Here is a 20,269-nt window from a genome sequence, read left to right as displayed (position 1 = left end):
GACTGTAAGTTGAAAATGCAGAAGAGAATTGCCAGAACAAGCAAAACAAACAACGAATAAGATGCTCACCTGTTGGACTAAAGTGTGTGACAAATTTTTCATGGGAAGAAATAACACACATGCACACATGCACACATATGCGCGCGCGCGTGCACACACACACACACACACACACACACACACACACACACACAAAACCCCATAACAAACCTAAGTAACGATTGCACTGAAGCAATGAACCAAGGATTTTTATTGGCGTTCCTAACAGACCAGGTGAGGGCTTACTTGTAGAAGTATGAGTGACTGAAACAACTGAAGTATGAGTGACTGAAGCAACTGTATCCCAGAAAAGCCTTAACCATGGGGAAGATTCTTTGACCTGCTCAGTTAACTGCCCGACAGAGAACTTCAGGCTTGCAGCTCCCATGGGTTGCCACCTGGGTTGCTGTGACTTTTCAGTCTCACAAGATCCCTCCCAAGTGCTGGAGGGAATGCTTCAGTTAGGAGCAAACCCACACCACCTGAGCGCCTCCAGGCAAAGACCAGCAATCCAGGAGCCGCAGGACGGCCACAGAAACCAGCCTGCTTTCTCTGTGGGAGCAAAGTCCAAAACAGCCCACCAGACACCAGATTTAATCAGTCAATGCACCAACCTGCAGGACCTATGGTCACCTACAGAAAGTAGTCTGATTTTTAGCAATAAGCATTTGGGAAATGAACCAATCAGATTTGCATAAAATATCCATGCTCAAGAAAACAAAACTTTAAAATACAACGGACCCATACGTAAAAAGCACAAAATCTTTTTGAGAGGAGTTGCAGAACAGAAATAAGTCCACGAGTTACGGTTATAGGTAAAACTCCTTCCATGTTGCTAAGCTGTGCAAAGCTCCTACATTTCCTAAATTAAACCAGGTCTGTTTTAGTCAGTGTTTAAAGAGATTTGAGGATGCTGACAATGGCTACTTTAAGAGTCCACTTCATCACCGCATCGAATTCTACTAAAGCAATACAACCTACCTCTTCACTGTTGTGTCAGTGGATATTTTTTCTACGTTTTGGTTTTTGTTATGTAGTCTGCTGTTGCGGAGACATTGGGTGAGCTCTCTTGTCTGTGTAGCCTGAGGAAAAACACAAGAGAGTCTCTCAGTTGGGTGTAGATAGGGATTTGCTGGATTGTACATTGTGCCCAGCTTGAGGAAACCATGCTGTTTCTCTCGGATTCATTTCCAGTCGTGTAGCTCTCGGAGTTGGCAGATGCTGTCTTCTGCAGGCTTACCTTGTGAATCCTGAAACGTCTCATTCTTCTCAGCTGCCGATCATTTGATTGGTATGAATTAAGAGTTCGCTGTGGTTCCATCTTACACATCATGTGTCTATGGGCATATTTGGATAAAGTGTTTGCAATTTGTCTAGCTCATTTTTTTCCTACTGGATTCTCTGAGTTTTTCTTCATTTTTTTAAAAAAAAGTTATCTAGATAGATTCTGGATATATTTTCCATTGATGGTGTGTTTTAAATATTTCCCAGATATGTGGCCTACTAGAAAACAAAACGTATTAGATGTTTTCATAAGCAGACTTGCTAAATTTAATATAGCCGAGCAATAATTTCCTTTATACTTTAGCATATCTACATGCTATTTATGCCTCTGACATTGATTATATTTCCTTCTGTAATATTATTTGCAATTTATAATATATAAACTTTGACCCTTTCTGAGGGTTTTTAACCTTATTTGGATTTTTCTTCTATATAACCTGAGTTAAGAATTCAGGCTTGTAGAGAATCTGAGATATTACCATGTTTCCAAGTTTCCAAGATAGCCTGCTCTCTTTTCCTGGGTAATGGCAGATAACACAAGGTTCCTGGACCCAATACAGGTTCTTTGCTGCTCCTGGCAATGACTCATCCAGAATCTACAGGGTCAACACCCAGAACAGCTTCTTGGCCTCAGTTTCCACAGAGTGATGCAAAGCAGGGTGGAAACTATCACACGTGCATTAGGCTGCATATTGCAGAAGAGCATTGAGCTTAGGAGCCTTGGGTCCTTTATATGGTCTCAGATGCATGACTAACTTGTGTCCAAGGCAGTCGCTCGCTTTCATTATACTGAAGATGGATTGGATCTCCTATTTCCTCTAAGAGGGAGATACTTTCAAGCCTGTCTGTTATAAAGCCTTCCTTAAGACTGGAACAAAAGGAACCAAGGCTTCTGTTTGCAAAGCATGCACACATGCAAGAATCCCATGCACAAATGCAGAATAAGGAACAACTGCATTCTTTCAATAGGGGCTGACTTTCCTTCCCATGGGACTGACCACTTGTCTCATCCATGACTCAACACACAGTTTCTCATTTTCCCAGATGTCTACAATGTAGACGGTAACATACACTTGTCTCCATGTTTGGCTCTGTCTCCTTCTAGGCTCATTATTCTACTCATCAATACCTACTTTCTACAATGATCTTGTGTTTTCAGCAGCATGCTTCTCTCACCGAGCCACACACGTGTCGGATCGTTCTTTACTTAAGGATGTTTAAATCTTTTTATCTTTTTACTCTTCCTTCTATGGAAGATGAATACACATCAAAGACCAATACCAAACATGATTCTAGCAACTCAAACCTTGCTTCTGGATTATTAGGCTTCCTTATCAAGTTGCTTTAAAATTTCCTGGAGCAAGGCTCTGGTGGTCATCCCCAGTGTCACCTTCCATCCGGGTAGATGGCAGCTTGTTTCCTGTCCTCTGCCTAATCCCTTTAAAACTCAATATTCTAGCCATCAGCTGGTAAGAGCCAAGCAGTAGCCTTGGCTCCTGTGTGTCTCTGCACCCGCACCACAATGTTCTCAGCTTCTCAGAACATTTTTTGCTCCCTTTGAGAAGTTTAACTAGGTGTCTTAAAATCTTTTATGTCTCTCATCTAACATTTTTTTTTAGGAGTTTTGACTTCAGAGTAGTTTTCAGGATACCTAATCAATCATATGCCAGAAACAGAAGTTGTACCTCTGTGCTCCTTTTTAAAATCCTTTGATCTCACAAAATGCTGCCTTGCATGCAATGTTAAAAAAATGTGTTTAATTAAATGGGCGAAACTGTCAGCTTCTTCTGAGGCTGTCTCTGTTTGCGTTGCCATAAGGGTCTCCTCCTCTCGTAACCTTGCAGAATTGTTAAATATTGAAAACTCACAGAAAATAGTATAATTAAAAAATCTAATTTCCACCAAGACCACGCAGTTATTAATAGAGTACCCACTTTTCTTTTTCCTGTAGTTATGTGTACTTAAAATAATGGGTGTTATATTATTTTTGTATATTTTAAATCTTTAATAAGGAAAATTCAAACTTGCTTTCCCCCCAAAAAAACCATGTTTGAAAATTTTATCTCTTTACGTGCTAGGTTCGAATCCAATAGTTTCACATATTTGGTAGAATTATATTAGACATTTTAGATCACTTATTGGCATTCTGTCAGTTTCCATTTCTGAGGTAACATGACCCAGATAAGAATGTAAAGGAGATATGTATTCTGGCTCATGATTTGAGAGATGTTAGTCTATAAGTCCAGGGTGTGGGAGAACATCGTGGCAGGGAGAATGCGGTGGGTAGGGAGTCAGAGGAAATGAGCAACTGAGGGACAGGGACTAAGATACAGCCCTGAAGAGTACACCCGCAGCGACTTCTCTCCTCTAACCAGGCCTCGTCTCCTTGAGTTTCCACACCCATAGCAGTCCATCCAGTTGTGAATCCATCTTATTAATTTATTAGTTTTGTACCATGATGGCCCAGCTAACTGAACTGTGCTTTACTGGAGATCAAGCCTCCAGCCCACGAATCTACAGTAAATATATAGTTCTGAACCATAATAAGCGTCAAAGTCTACAGTAAGCTTCCATACACACCCCCTTGAGCAAATGTTTGAGCTTGGTTTTTTGTTTGTTTGTTTGCTTTTTTAACTAGATGCCTAGTGCTGAATGAAAGTGTTATATAAATTTTGTGTTTAGCCTTAACATTTTAGGAATATACAATTCATTGTATCTAATCTGTATTGTTGGGGGCTAGCACTCCCCAGCACTTCCTCTTTCTTCTGGTTCTCTCTTGAGGTAAGCCAAGCGAGAAGAGTTTCTGTAGGGGCAAGACTTGGTCTCGCGAGATATTTAGGATTGCTGCTTAATAATAAAACGTCACCTGTCTTAAGTCTAAGCCATTTTGCTGCTGTAGCTAACCTGCCTGTCTGAGTTCCTTGGAGGCCAGAAGCTGCAGTCTCTGGGTCTAGCTCCTCATCTTAAAACAGCAGGGAATTAAGTAAAGCGCCCCTTGTTCTAACTCTTCAGGAACTGCTTGGCTCTAACCTCCAGCCTGGTAGTCAAAATTACAGGAAGAAAAAGAGACACTTTGAAAAGTGATTTCAGCCTTTATTTCTAAGTTCTTTGGGTCTCCAAAATGTTTCTGCAAAAGTTCTCTGCCAAAAAGTTCTCTCTGCTCTCTTTCCTAATCTTTTTTTTTTTTTTTTATGGGGGTTGGTGGTGGTTTGGAGACAGGGTTTCTCTGTATAGCCCTGGCTGTCCTGGAACTCACTTTGTAGACCAGGCTGGCCTCAAACTCAAAATTCTGCCTGCCTCTGCCACCTGATCTCTTTCCTAATCTTGCTCTCTCTTCCTGCCCTAATGTAATAATAATATCCTTACTCTCAATGCCTTTGCCAGCAATGCCTTTACTCCCTAGTTCTTTCTGAAAGTTTTGTAAGAAAATTCTTCTCTCTAAAAGGCTCTTCTTGAGTTCAGTTTTCTCTCTCTGTCCTCAGCACTTATACATCTTTCAGAATACACTATGGCATGCTAAAAAGCTCACCATAAGCTTACAGATAAATTCAAATCATAAACTAAATAAGAAATTTTCAACAGAGAGTGTTTATATGTGTATCCATTAAGAGTAAGTATCTGGCTAAACATTTGTTATCTGATACTAGCACTACAGGTTCATGGAGAGTTTAAAAGCTATAACTTTAGTAACTAAGTTATCATTGAAATTTTATATAGATAAACCCAGTCAGTATTTTATCTTCTGTCCTTGCACCTATAGTACATTGCTAGTTCCCTTCTTATGACCTCCGATTAATGGTTTTACAACCTCTCAGAATGTCCTCTGAGTTGTAGATGCCTGCTTGCTATCTCAGAAGCAATTAACTGGTGACTGTTGAAGACTGGCAGAGTTCTCATTGCAATTTTGACATCAGAAAGGACTTAATAGCAGTCCTATTAGAAAATGTCTTATATAACTACTAACATAATTTTAGGAATTTTTGTAGAATCGTCATTAATAATTAAGAAATCATCTATTTTTCTATATAGCATCAATATAGATAGTCTATCCTCATTGTCCTACAGAGGTCTGCTTGAAAGGGTGGGCTAATAGCTAATGATTGTTATAAGTATTTAATAATAACAGGAAAATTAGGAATCTTTCCTCAGATGTGATATCCTCCTCATCTTTGTCTAAGGAAGCATATCTGTCATTAAGTGTACCGTCCACGGTGGAACCGTCTCAGGAAGATTGCCTGCTCATCTTTAGCTTTTTCCTTCGTGGTTCCTGGCATGAATATGATGATATTGATCACTGTAGCTGACAAAATGTTTTACTGCACTGTATTATATAATATTTATAATTTGTGAAAAATACCTTTTACAAATATAAGTGAGACTTAATATGCGTCTGCTGTTCATGATCTCAGATGATTATAAATTGATACTATTAAATAATTAAACACAAGTGACCTGGAAACTCATCACCTGATTTTGTTCCCTGTAGGTATTTATGAGCCTCCATTTCTTATACTACTGCAGTGAACCAACCTTGGATGTGAAAATTGCCTTTTGTCAGGTGTGTGTTCCTTACAGGTAAAACAAGGTACAGTACACTCCCTTGTATTTCACTTTTGCCATTCCATGTTCATATGAAGCATACCAAGTTTTTATTTATGGAACAGTAAAAGTTTTTTTTATTTTTTATTTTATTTTATTTTTTTAGGAAAGTACAGTGAACAATTAGGTTTTATCCCTGTTTCTAGTTCATTTAGGAAAGCTTAGAAATGAAGATGCCTTTCTGAATGAGTTTATAATTAATCAATCTATAAAGTGATCTCCAGTGAGATTTCAGTTGTACTTCAGCGTTTTAGCATTTCTGTCTAATTTCTTGGGATATGGCGTTGATCATCAAAGCACCAGGAACCTGAATGGCTGTTCCTGATTCCCAAATGAAGCATCTCTGATGGCTACCTCTTGTTACCTACATGTGCCATTCAGTTAGTTTTACATAGGCTAGAAAATAAAATAAATCCACAACAACTCAATGTCAGTAGCCAACAAAGGGAGAACAGGAAGGTAGCCACAGTTGTTGGTGTTGTGTGAAGCCAATACCTCTGCATCTTTGCACTCATGCAAACACTGTAACTGAAGTTATTTAGGGCCCCTAAACAAAGGGTTGGTGGGTACAGAACAGTGTACTGTACAGCCGTTAGGATTTCACTGTAGTCCTTTCTTTTACTCTTAAGCATTGCTGGAGATCTGGTGAGGAACTGTAAGCTCACCATATTCCCAGGGAAAACAGAGAGCTGTGCTTCCATCTCTCTGTGTATACTTACTGCTGCTTCTCACTGTGCTGAGCTGTGGACTGGATGGTATGCACCCACTGATAGCAGGTGTAGGAGGCAACATGCCCGCTCTCTTATTTCATACAACTCTCTCCACTGCAAAGGGAACAGTGTTTTGGCTTTACTTAGTTTCTATGGCCCTCATGCTCCCTAGACATGAGTAGGATTCCTCAGGCCCAGGAAAGTGTTTGATCCACATTCTAAGACTTATGGTGGGCCTCAACTCATTTATCTCTGTCATTCTAAGACTTATGGTGGGCCTCAACTCATTTATCTCTGTCATAGGGCCTGAGGCTCAAGCCCTTAGGTGGGATCTCTAACAAAAGTTCAGGATGCGGTTGGCATAGTTCGAAATGCTGAGGTACCATTTATGAGATGCTTGCTTGCCAGCGAGTAGATTCCTCAATATTTTCGTGCCTCAGTTTCCCAATTTGTAAAAGGGAAAACAATAGCACCCCCCCCACACACACACACCTATGAGATTGTAACAGGAATCAAATGAACCTGCACTTGCAGAGTTTTGAAAGCACGGTTGGAATGAGCTAACTTTGTAAGAGAGTCACAAGCCGCTGAGTTTCTACTCACTCTCCTGTGCCTATGAGCTCTGAACGTGAGCATGACCTTGAGAACTCACACAGTTGTACCTCTAAGCTGGATTCATGCATGCTACTGCCAGGTTCTATATCTCCAATTAGATGTCAAGAAAGCATGCAAAACCATATTGCATGGTGGGCTAATCTCTGGTTAGTGCAGTGGTGCAACCCACAGCACAGTGGAGGCTGAGGTTGGGGAACCATGAGTTCAAGGTCAACTTGAGCTACATAAGGAACTTCCCTCAGAGACAATAAAACACCAAATCTTGCTTACCTCATTCCTCTCTCCATTGTCTTTGCTCCAGTTAAGGAAATGCTGACTACATCTTTCCAATCAGAACAGAACCATGGGATCATTTTATGAGCATTCCCTCATATCCAGCACGTCAGCAGACTCAGCTGAATGTAACTCAATCTGGGCTGTACTACCACTATCTCTTACCATTGCTCTACTACCACTCCCACCCAAGCCACCCCCTCTTTTGTTTGAATTACTGTAAGAGCACCTGCCCTTGCCCAGCCCTAAATGATTTAACCCCAAAATACCAGTAAGAGTGGCCTTCGAGTTATGTGTGATCATGTTACTAGAAACAAGACAAATCTTCTCCCAGCATCTTTCAAAGTCTTTGCATCTCATAGGATATAGCGATAAATCCTCATTTTACAGCTTTTATTATCTAACACTCTAAAGACTGATCCCCTGGGATTCCTCACTGCCCATCCAGTTTCCTTGCTGCTGGAGATCAGTCCTGGTGATGGCCAGGTCCTGCAGAAGAGATAAGGAGTTGGCTGGCAAAGGAGGAGTGCATCAGACATGGTGGTCAGGAGGAATCGTGCAGCTTGAATGACAGGCAGTCAGGGTGTTTATTTATACTGAACTCAGTAGTCAGGGATCAATTCATGTTGTTCCAAAACATAGATCATTTCATTTTCGTCTCTAGACCTCTTGGTCATAGATTAGTCATTATTGATCTGTGACAAAACAGAGTTATCTTTTACAATTATTTCCCTTATCAACCAATTTTTTAAAGAATCTAGAAGCATATTTTGCCAAAGCATAACCACCACTTCAAAGGTTGGTAGCGCATGTGGTTTCAAGAGCACTAAACAGAACAAACAAACAAACAAACAAAAACAAAAACAAAAAATCTCCAAGCCAGCCTGAGCAGGTTGTTATGTCCCAAGCAGTGTATTTTAATGTCCAGACTATTAATCATTATTGGGCCAAAGAAAAACCTTCAGGCCAAAGCTTCTGTAGTTATTATTCGATTTCTGCCATCATGCAATGCTTATATCTTTGTAGAATTTATTTATATGTCTAATCTTGGTATTCTTTTGTTCCTTGGTCATACAATACCACAGCAGCCCTGCATAAGCTAACTTCTCTAAGAAGGGGAGGTCTTAATACTTATTTTTTTTTAATCATTTATCCACACTCCTTTTGCCCATCAATATAAGGCCCTGTGAAAGAAAGAGATAATGCTGGACAATCTAACTTTCTTGCTGTATCTCTTCCTCAAGGTACATGCCATCTGCGGCCCCCAATCTTATGTGCCATTTACTCACCCGAGCATATAGCAGGAAGAGACTTCTAGTCTGATCTGCTGCCAACCCCTCTAGCCCATCGAATCTTGTTGACCTTTTTAAGTTTACTTTGTCCTGATTATCTTGTTCCTGAGTAATCACAGGGACAGATGTTACAAGAGTGTCTTGGAGTCAGAGTCTCAAAAGGAGGTCTCTGGTGTCTTTATTTGAATCACAACCTCCAGGGCATAAGGAAGACCTGCAAATAGGGCCAGATAAGGATCTCTCTCTAGAATCAGGGGGTGGCGAGGGGGGGGGGCGAGGGTAGTATGCTTAGAAATTTCCTGGGGAAGTAAGTAGTCCTGGAGAAGGCATAAATGATTCATAAGAAATTTCCCATCAGTCCAATATCCCCAAGTCGTATACATATTAAAAGCCTCCCAAGCATGCAATACATGGAGACCAAGACCAAAAGTGGAAGACCGCACAATGGTGATTGCATCACTTGGCTTGGCATTGCTGGATCTTGGACAAGCATCTATGCTGGCTTCATGGCTTTAGCTGTTCCCATTAGGTATGGCCATGCTACCCTGGCTCTCTTTCCCCCACACCTACCTTACTTGACTTGTTATGTGTGTGGCTGATAGATCACTCCTCTTTTCCCACTAGAAAAGGCTTTTGCACTTGGCCAGAAACATTTCTTAGACTCTTGTTGGAGCCATTCCACACCAGTTCACAGAGATAACTGTTCATATCTCTTCTAACCCATGTGCCCAGGGATGTCAGTTCTGTAGCCCAAGATGTCATGACAGGAGTTTTACACAAGAATGAGCCAATATGATAAAGTCTCCTACCTTCTCCCCACTGGTCTTTTGAGCATATTCTGGGATTTGCCTCTTGCTCATTCACAATAGTATTTGACATGGACTCCACAAAATATGTGCTCTGTGAAAGAACAAATGAGCAGTGTTTCACTTGTCTAATTGGTTACAGCTCTGATCTGCCTTGGGTGGAAAATGAGCAAGCTGAATCCCTGACTTGAGCATCTGGGGATAACACTGGTCAACAGTAAGATTGGAATTATTTTCTTAGTGTTCACAATCCAGTGTATTTGTTCCAGGCATTAACTCTTAAAAAAAAAAAAACAAAACTATCCAGTCAGCAACACTAACCAAATATGCTTTTACATAGTTCTTAAACCTCAAAAATTATCAGTAAAATTTTATTGAAATTTCATCCATTTAAGAAATTCAAAATGACTCTTTGTGTTTGGACCTATTTTCAAGCAAACAGCTTGTGTATTTGGACACAGGTGTAGAGTTTGTTTCTAGTAACTGTCCTCTTGAAGCAAAGGAACAATGGGGGAGGTGTGAGCTGTCTTGTGGACTCCAGGTTATCTTGCTTAGGCTGTGGCCCATGGGAACACAGCAAGCCTTGCCTGCAGCGCTTTCAGAAAGCTAGACACAGCAGGAGACTGCCTGTGTATTCACAGCATTTGATTTCCTCCTAGTGTAGATATGGCATTTGATAAAAATACACATTTCTCTTTTGTTCCTATAGATTGATGTCTGCTTCACTTCTCTAGTAATGTGAAGACAGTGAGGTACTTATTCTCAGAGGCAGAGTTATCAGGTCCTGGTTACCTTCAAACTCCCTCTTAGGAACATCTTTCCCAGGGTACCACACAGGCCTTCTCTACTCTGAAGTGTTTATTCTGGCCACCAGCCAGGTGTGGTGACATCTTAATTTCTGTTCCTATAGACTGCTCAAAGACCTTTGGTAACTTGAATTAGTAATCAAATGAGCCCACCATCAAGGTCTCTTGACCCCAGTCTGTTGATTATAATCCCTGCAAATTTTCAGTCTTTGAAGTGTCTGTAAGAAACCACAGAAACCATAGAAAATAAAAATTTCCAGATGCTAAATATTCACAAAAATATGTGCATGTTGTTTTAACTTAAATTTTATTGAATTCACTTGAGCAATATGAGATGTGCTGACTTTCTAACGATACCTTTTATCAATAACTATATTACTCCTTACAAATAATAAAGTAATATCATTGCATCATGTTTTGCTTAAGGCATTGCCACCAGGAGAGCTGTTGTTACATTTGGTGAGACTTTTGTGTGTGTGTGTGTGTGTGTGTGTGTGTGTGTGTGTGTGTGTGTGTGTGATGGGAGGCATGAAAGATAACTTCTAGTTTTGCAACACGAATGAGAAGCCAGGACTGGGCAATATGGAATGCTAAGTCTCCTGACTCTCCTGAAAACAGGACATCTGCCTCAGTGCCAGTCACGGTTGAGCGGAAGCAGAACTATTGCGTTTCACCGTGTGCTGCTTTTGGAGTTCTGCTGTGCAGTGGATGAATCAGGACTCAACCACGAATGGACTGACAATGATTAGGAGCCGAATCCCCACTCCCACCTGCTGCTACAACACGTCTCACTCCCTGAGGTGTTGCCATCGGGTGTACAGAACTGTCCTTGTCCCACTCAGGAGTCCTGCAGTGAGGACAAGGCCAGGACACCTGTCTTAGTCAGGGTTTCTATTCCTGCACAAACATCATGACCAAGAAGCAAGTTAGGGAGGAAAGGGTTTATTCGGCTTACACTTCCATGCTGCTGTTCATCACCAAGGAAGTCAGGACTGGAACTCAAGCAGGTCAAGAAGCAGGAGCTGATGCAGAGGCCATGGAGGGATGTTCTTTACTGGCTTGCCTCACCTGGCTTGCTCAGCCTGCTTTCTTATAGAACCAAGACTACCAGCCCTGAGATGGTCCCACCCACAAGGGGTCTTTCCCCCTTGATCACTAATTGAGAAAATGCCTTACAGTTGGATCTCATGGAGGCATTTCCTCAACTGAAGCTCCTTTCTCTGTGATAACTCCAGCTGTGTCAAGTTGACACAAAACTAGCCAGTACAACACCCCAACCTTGATTCCCAAGCTCAATTTATTTTAATCCAGCAAATGTCCGAGCCATAGTTTTGACGTCTTAAAAGCAGAAAGAAAGTCAGCAGAGAAACATCGTCTACTTAGTTGATATCTGCTCTCTTCTCTTTGAAACCTAACTTCTCAGCCTCCTCATCTCTTGGAAGAGTGTGCTGCTAGACTTGATCATGTTTGGGCTATATTAATTATCACAACCATCAGTAATGTAACATTTCTCTAACAGTTATTGACTCTCTAGATGGGTACTTGTATCTAAATTGCTCAGAATAGTTTTAAAGGACTTCCTGATTTGGAGAGAGCCCAGGTCTCAAGAGTTCATAGTTCATTGGGCCCTGTGGGAACGGCTCAGGCAGGAACGCTGTCAGTCACAAGTGTGAGGACCTGAGTTCCATCCTCAGAACCCACAGAAGCCAGGCATGGGGGTCTGTGCTGAGAATCCGAGCAAGGTGAAAGGAGGAGAAAGCTGGGCCCTGAAAACCTCTAGGCAGCAGCCCAGCAGACTTAGGGAAGACCCAGGCCATCGAGTGACTCAGTGTCAAAGCCCTGAAGAGCAGTGCCCTGAGGTGCTCTCTGACCTCCACGTGTGTGCACTCATCAGGCACAGGTAGGTACCACATACACATAGCTACCTGCACACAAATTAATAAATCAGTAAGTCACAGCTTCAGTGGCCTTAGAGATTAAGTGACTGAGCTGAGTTTGTCTTCCTTTGGCTGGCCACAGAAACACTCACACTTTGTCAAGGAGACACTCCTGAATTTGCTGATTGCTGATTGTCATTCATTACTTCCTTTATTCAATGCCCCTTATAGATATTTTAATTAGCTTCATTTACTCATTCTGCCTTATACACATTCAGTATCATTTTATGATCCATAAATATAAACAGCTGTAATCTGTCAATGTCCAGTATAAAATAAAATGAAAAAAAATGACTAAAATTGTTTGCCCTCATTTTGTCTGCACAACTCTAAGTTTGTTGAAGTTAGAGTTGAATTACACTCTATTTTGGAGTTTGGGGGTGTACTGGCTAGTTTTGTGTGTCAACTTGACACAGCTGGAGTTATCACAGAGAAAGGAGCTTCAGTTGAGGAAATGCCTCCATGAGATCCAACTGTAAGGCATTTTCTCAATTAGTGATCAAGGGGGAAGGGCTCCTTGTGGGTGGGACCATCCCTGGGCTGGTAGTCTTGAGTTCTATAAGAGAGCAGGCTGAGCAAGCCAGGGGAGGCAAGTCAATAAAGAACATCCCTCCATGGCCTCTGCATCAGCTCCTGTTTCCTGACCTGCTTGAGTTCCAGTCCTGATTTCCTTGGTGATGAACAGCAATGTGGAAAGTGTAAGCCGAATAAACTCTTTCCTCCACAACGTGCTTCTTGGTCATGATGTTTGTGCAGGAATAGAAACTGACTAAAAGAGGGGGCTTAACAATTATACACATGCTGATATACAGCATTTTTATTATCTTCTTTTAAAGTCTTATTTTTATTAGAGAGAAGTAGAGGGACAGAGACAGAATATGAGTGAGGGACTGTAGGTGTCAGGTGTGTGAGAGACAGAGCTATGGATGGCTGATGTGAGGCCCAAGAACCAGATTCAAGTTGTATCTGCAAGAGCCGGGGGTGTTCTTAGCCACTGAGCCATCCCTCTCCCGCCCTTTATGGGGTTTTAATTTTAATTAACACAAAACATTAAAAATTTTAAGCAATACAGTGTGATGCTTCAGGACATGTGTGGAATGATTGAATTGAGATAATTATCACACCCGTCACTCAGACCATTCATTTATTCCTTCTCTCTGAAGCAGCCATTATAAACGTCTTAATGACTTCTGTTGACATGTAGTAATTTGACAGGGAACCAAATTAACACAAGATTAAAAAAACAATTACAGATTGCCACGAGTCGAGGAAAAAGGCTCTTCATGAATGTCTAAGATGCGTCTACTGCATGCAGTGGAAGAAGTGCACATAAGGGGTTACACAAAACAGTGGTAATGTGATACTACCTAAGAAATCCAGATGCCAGACATGGAGCTGCGAGATTAGGTGTGCACTCTGGTAGGACTCAGTCTTGCTTGGACATTCTTTCATTGGGCAGGCTGTTTTCATACCTATAGTTCTCCTTGGTAGCTGTCCCATGCTGTCTTCAATCTCCACTATCTTAGGGTGTCTTTGCAACTTGATCTTAACCATCACAGCTTAATAAAAATGAGAGCTCAAATTCTTCTTTCAGGGAATCTGACCCTGCCTCATGTTGATTGGCCTCAGTGGCTTTTTGGAATTTGTATTCAAGCCTCCATGACCCCAGAACTGTTAGGCTTTGCAAAAGCCTTTACTGTGTGGACCCTCCTGCCAAATTCTACTGCCAGCTTGGATATAGTCTGGTCCCCTTTGTAGCAGAGCATTTGCATACTCTGGCATCTGGCCTCAGCAAGTCATGTCTTTAGAAAGTTATTTCCCAACAGGAAATCCCTTCAGCAACGTTCTAAGTCTGGACTCTCTTGTTTCAATCAGTTTTGCACTTGTTTATGTTGGAATCTTGGACAGGTGGGACCACTCCCTCAAAACATCTTTCCTACTTTCCACGGAAGAGCACAGGCTCTCTTGGTCATAATTATAGTTGCTCTCTTCTCGTCCACTTTGTGCTTCTATTCTTGTTCACATTGCTCTGCTCTCCAGACTGTACAATTTCCATATCTTTCTGCCATCCACCATCGAGCTGGCATAGAGAAACGAGCAGAGACCACTCCACAGCCGGGAGTTACACTCTCCCTAAATTTCCTCCCTAAATTATTTCAACTTGGGTTCCATTTAGATTCACAGGGCCTGGACCCACCCTCCAACTAGTTCTCTAGAGAGTCCTTGTTTCCCTTTAAAGCTTCATGGAACAAACCTCCCTCCCCATCCCTCCACATCTTCCCCATCATTCTGGTCTCCTACCAAAAAGTCCCATTAGGCTCCTGTCTTAAAGGGATGTGGTTCATCATAGCATGGTAGGGTCAGCAGATAGAGCAGTTGATTATGTTACATTGTATCCATAGTCAAGAAGCAGAGAGACAGACAGAGAGAGAGAGAGAGAGAGAGAGAGAGAGAGAGGTGGATGTTCACTCTGGTTTAGCTGTTTCCCTCTGTTCTCTCTTCAGTCCAGAACCCCAGGTCATGTGATGGTTCCACTCACATGCAGGGTGTGTCTTCCCCCTTCAACTAAAGTTTTATGAAAATATCACTGAAGATCTCCCAGAGGTGTGTCTGCTCTAAGTGCTTCCAAATCTAGTGGAGTTGACAGTGAAGAGATAAGGCATTACAACCCAACATTGATTCCTCTGTGATCTTATTTTTCATATTTTCACAGACTTCATACAAAGTGTCAGATGACATTTTACCATTTCATTGGAATCCTATTTTCACCTATTTAAAGGAACATGACTCTGACTTTCCTTATATATGTTTTGATACACAATATTTAATTTTACATTAATAACCTAAAAATCACAGCATTGATGCCTTTGTTTGCTTGGGGGGGGGATAAGATATTAAATAAACAAAGACAAGATGCCCAGTATAACAACATGCACACATTTGCTGATGCAATAACTCACCACTCTCTACACAGTCATGGAAACGGCCCTCCTGCATTTGTGGGTGAGACATGTTGGTTAATGGTATTTTTTTTCTAGTATCTACATGGAAATATGGCTATAGCAAATTTAGTGCTCCATTTTGCTCTATACCCTGAAATATTTATATAAAAAACTATGGAATATCTACTTCAGTCAAATTGGACTCTGTTACACTGCCTAAGACTAACTGACAAGATATAAAATTCAGTCTTGTAACTGTGAGGGCTTCTGTGTTGGTTCATTTTTAAAAAACGTGCTTGGTTTACTTAACACACAAGGGTCAAAATTTTAGCTTTCTGTGGAGTAAGATTAACTTGATTGTAAATGAAGCTTGGTATTGTGAGTTTAATTATAATTGAAGGTTCAATCAGACTGAACAAAGTCATGGCTTGAGTATTTTGTTTTATAGTTGAGCTATAAAATTCACTAGAACTGTGCGTGATTTCAGTGCATCTGTAGTCATGCTTGCTAAAAGATGTATGAAACACACAGACTCTGTTTTAGTCTAAATTGTGTTCATCTGTAATTATTCTGTGCTTTCCATGCACTATTTCCCAGGTGGCAGAGGGCATTGGAAATGGAAATAAAGTTACAGGCTTTGTTTTACTGAAAAATGATTCCCTAAGTCTGGGCGCACAGTCAGGAGTGGCGACATTTTGCAAGTAGGTCAAGCTCGCCCACCAGCAGTTCAGTTCCAAGTTCTAAATTCCACAGATGCCAGTATACTTCTGGGGGTTCGTAGTCTCTAAAATGTAAATACTTGTTTGATTATATATTGCCAACACATTCAAGAAGGTCAAAGTGCCAATGCACTATTAGCACTATATTTTTCTTGTTGATTTTCAGAGCTGCATTGAATTCAGGAACTTGCACATACTAGGCTAGGACATCTTATCACAAAGCTATACCCCCAGCTCTGAATCACGTATATAAGGTGGTGGAAGACTCAAGGCTAAGCGGCACACCCTTATCATGCTGGCTACTTGGGCAGTCGCAGCTCGAAGATGACAACTGTGAAGCCATCTTGGGTTGCATAATGAGTTCAATGTCACCTTGTGAAATCCAGCAAGATTCTTGTGTCAAAATTTAAAGAAAGGCTGGGGTTTTGGCCTAGGGTAAAACATATTTCTAGAATGTGAATGTTCCTTAGCATCTACAAGGGCCCAGTGCTGCAACCAATACATAAATGATAGACAGATGAATAATAAAAACAGACAGGAAGACATACAAACCAAGATCTTAGCACGAAGACCCACCAACTGAGGCACCAATTATATCTCTTTATGGACATACATGTACAGGAATGAAAATAGCCAAAAGATTTATGCGGGGCTCAGGATAAGGCTGTGTGTTGTATACATGAAAGCAGACTCAGGCTCACGATTGTTGAATGTAGCATTGAGGAACTCTAAATGTTTGTGACCAAACTGTAGAGACAAACTTCAGGGAAAGGCTGGTAAGTCCCAGGTGAACTCACTGGAAACATTGTTTCTAGAAACATTGGTTCCAAAAGTTGTTTGACTGCCCAGTCCATTTACCTAAGGCAAGAAAGTTTTTCATTTTTCTTAATACTGGGTTGTTCTTTATTGTCCCAATTATGGAGTTCTTCTTGTGCAATTATGTCACCGAGCTGTTGTTTCCTAGGTGTTCTTCTTTATCTTTATCACAGACAAAGGTGGGAAGGTGTGCAGTGAAAGGTGGAGAATGCAGTGTTCCAGCTCAGTGGGCAACGCCATTGATTCTGAAATCAGCACTCCCTGTCCCAGCCTCTATGCAGGGATTTAGTGCTCAGCATCATGAGGTCAGAGCACTGTGTCTTAAGAGCAAAACAATGACTTGTCCAGTGCAAATGGAGTGTAGTAATAATGTACCCTAAATCTCTAGGACTTATCAGAGTAAATGTTTACATCCTACAGTGTAGATTCCAATACATGCTGGGATGGGTTCCTTTTTTCTAGTGTCTCAGGAATTTAAATTCCCGATATCCTGTGTGGTAGCAGCTGAGATACCACAGTGAGAAGAAAGAGGAACAGGCAAGACACATGACTTCACATTTTTAAAATTACATTTTATTTACTCAGCGTGTGTGTGTGTGTGTGTGTGTGTGTGTGTGTGTGTGTGTGTATACTCATTTATACATATACCATGGTATGCATATGGAGGTCAAAGGACATTTTCCCAGTTACTCATCTCCATTCACAATGTGGTTTTCTTTGATGGCAGGGGTCTCTGTCCACTGAGAAGTCTTGCTATCCCTCTATGGTGGAAACAGAAAGTGTAACTTGTTGCTTAAGTCTTTTTAATCCCGACATCTCTCTAGACCTTAGGCTTCTAGCACAGTGTTATTGGCTTTCAGTATTGCTTAAGAGTTGGATGAACATTCTTTAAAATATTGCAAGTATATCTTTAAATGGTGAATCATGTCTCTATCCTAGTTATTATAACTGTGTAATAACTAAGAAAGTCCCATAGATCATCTAGTGTAAATCTTCCACTGATGAAGAGTAGACTATTATTTCTTTTCTTCTGTGTGTAAGGAAACTGGGGCTGGGTTTATAATGACATCGCCCAAGGTCTCATAGTGGGATTCTAGAGGAGACTGTTAGATGCTGCAGCACAGTATAACGTTGTGGAAGTTATCTGTCCAGAACTTTCTTCCTGTAAAATGATAATAGGAATTCTTTCATTAGTTCCTGAATCAATATTAAGCTGGCACCCAGCAGCCCCATGCAGTATCGCTTTCTTCCTCTGTACACAAAGAGGAGGCAGAGCAGTCAGAGGCCTCAACACCACCATTGATTACACCAAATGCGCTTTCATATAGCACAAAATGATGTTAAATGTAAGTGAAGTGTTAAGAGGGTTTGTTATACTGTTGTTATAACTTATCGATTTCACGGAGTAACATCTCTGGGCCAACCAGCATTCACATTAAATAGATTCCAAAATGGAACTGTTCTTAGAGAATCACAAGTCAAGAAATAATAGCAAAATGTGCCCCCAACAAAACAAAACCCCATGCCATTTTATTTATTAAGAATTGTCAGCTCAGATATTTCCCTTTAAAACTAATGGATAACCGATTTGATTCAGATTGAAAATGGAGTGAGTGTGTGCCTCCTTGCCCCAAGAAACAGCATGGTTATTGGTTTCTGTTGTCCTTCCATGACAACCTGGCAACAGCATAGTGGGAGAGCTCCACCTGTCAGTATAACTCGTAAAATAAATTGCTGGTTCCATCCATGTCAAAAGAGGAACCATAACTTGTAAGTGCAAATGACAACATCAAGAAAGTTGTCTACACATTGGCTAATTCACTGAAAGTGACTCCACATGGCATTTTCTACCAAGTTGGTTGATTTGATATCAATACAGTTTTTAATATTGTGGAGCACATAGTATGTGATCAATAAATGTGTTTCAGTGAATGAAGCCAAGCCCACTTTACATTTACATAGGAAATCTCTGGTTACAACTGCTGAAACCGGATTGTATTCAACTTGGGACCTGTTTAACAAACAGCTTCTTCAGATTCCAGGGAGAGAGGACTGAAAAGTGAGTTTGTAACAGCAGAGCAATTTCTCTAGACTTCCTAAGGTTTCATCCTGTAGCTTATTCTTAGAAAACTACCTCACTCTTCTAAATTATTTTCCAGTTTGTAAAAATTATGTCAAATTGGGTGAATTTAATTCACGTACCCATGGATTACTTGCTCTGAAACTGAGAGTCAGTTGGTTCATGGCTCTGGGAACGTCCTTCATTTGTTTTGAGTATACACTTTAAAATATAATATATAATTTAATTAATAAAGAGCATATCTATAGACTTAAAATTTTTAAACCTACCTGAATAAGGTTTTCAAGTGCTTTGAACCCCACTTCTAGCCTAGCATCCAAAGGTAGGGGAGAGATGGTAAATAGGACACGGAATGTGGCCCTGTTTAGAAGTGGTTCTTTGGGATGCTTCTAATCTCCATTTGCCAGGATACTAGCAGTGCAGTTAAGTAGTGTCAGGATACCAAACATGAATCAGCAGTGGTGGCAAGATCCAGCAAAAACAGCCAGGCCTCTGCCGAATTAAGAGTGTTAGCACGAGTCAGCAGGCATTACCAGGACCAGTTGGGATGCCAGGAGAAATTCTCCACTGTGCCTCTCTCAATGAAGATCCGTGATGACACAAGGTCAACAGAGTTTTGCAAGACTAGCCATGCAAGTGAGATGCCAGTGTCTATTGATTCCTGTTTACACATTTTCCAAACATCATGGGTCTTCCCTCAACAACATACCACATGCATCTGCAATCATATGACACAACTAGAAACTTCCACCTCAGTACCTATAGTAGGAAATCAATTATATCACTCTACCTGGTATGCCCTGGACCCTCTGAGAGTTCATATCAAGTGAGAAATATGAAACATAATTCTATGTTCCTGGTAAAATTTTTTTTGTATTTGCTAGCTGTTGTTTGATGCCAGGCTAACTATGTGAAGAACTATGGAATCTCTCCCCCCTGAAGTTAAGCACTGGTGAACCATTACCTTTCTTCTAACTTGTTTTGCTAGATTTGTTAGATTAATGAACCAAACCTTGCCACTCTCTCTGGTTTTGTTGTAGCTACCATTAGTTTTTCCTTTGGCTTTCCAGAGCGTGACATTAAGTTTTGTGCTCAAGGTAGTGGACATTTATAACTCACATCTTCTGGTATACCTGTCACCGCTCAGCTCGCTGCGTTTGTCATTTGTGTTTAAAGCGAGATTTAATGGTTTCATTGTTCATTCTTGAAACCTCCAGGTGAGCTGCACAAATCCTTTATGGAACCACATAGGATATAAATAATGAGTGAAAAGATGAAAAGGCAAGCTCAAGGCTTCACAGATAGGAAGTGCAGGATTGACCTGGACTCCGTGTTATTTTCAGTTCTAATA

At 40.9% G+C, this 20,269-nt stretch overlaps 1 protein-coding gene across 15 annotated transcripts in view; it reads left to right on the top strand.

The window, feature by feature from the left end:
• Positions 1-20,269, top strand: part of Mapk10 (mitogen-activated protein kinase 10) — a 304,058-nt gene that overhangs the window by 148,403 nt on the left and 135,386 nt on the right. For 8 of the 15 annotated variants that reach the window (NM_001081567.2, NM_001318102.1, NM_009158.3 and 5 more), the window contains one exon: positions 5,810-5,881. In NM_001081567.2, the coding sequence (NP_001075036.1) occupies positions 5,816-5,881 (66 nt within the window). In that variant the 5' untranslated portion in view covers positions 5,810-5,815. Of the gene's footprint in view, positions 1-5,809; positions 5,909-20,269 lie in introns of those variants that run through there. The other 7 variants (NM_001310683.1, XM_017320889.2, XM_030254519.1 and 4 more) reach the window with 1 other exon arrangement.

The sequence above is a fragment of the Mus musculus genome, chromosome 5, assembly GCF_000001635.26.
Source record: "Mus musculus strain C57BL/6J chromosome 5, GRCm38.p6 C57BL/6J".
Taxonomy (NCBI): Eukaryota; Metazoa; Chordata; class Mammalia; order Rodentia; family Muridae; genus Mus; species Mus musculus.
The sequence above is the reverse complement of the archived record's forward strand: the minus strand, read 5'-3'. Positions and strand labels throughout refer to the sequence as shown.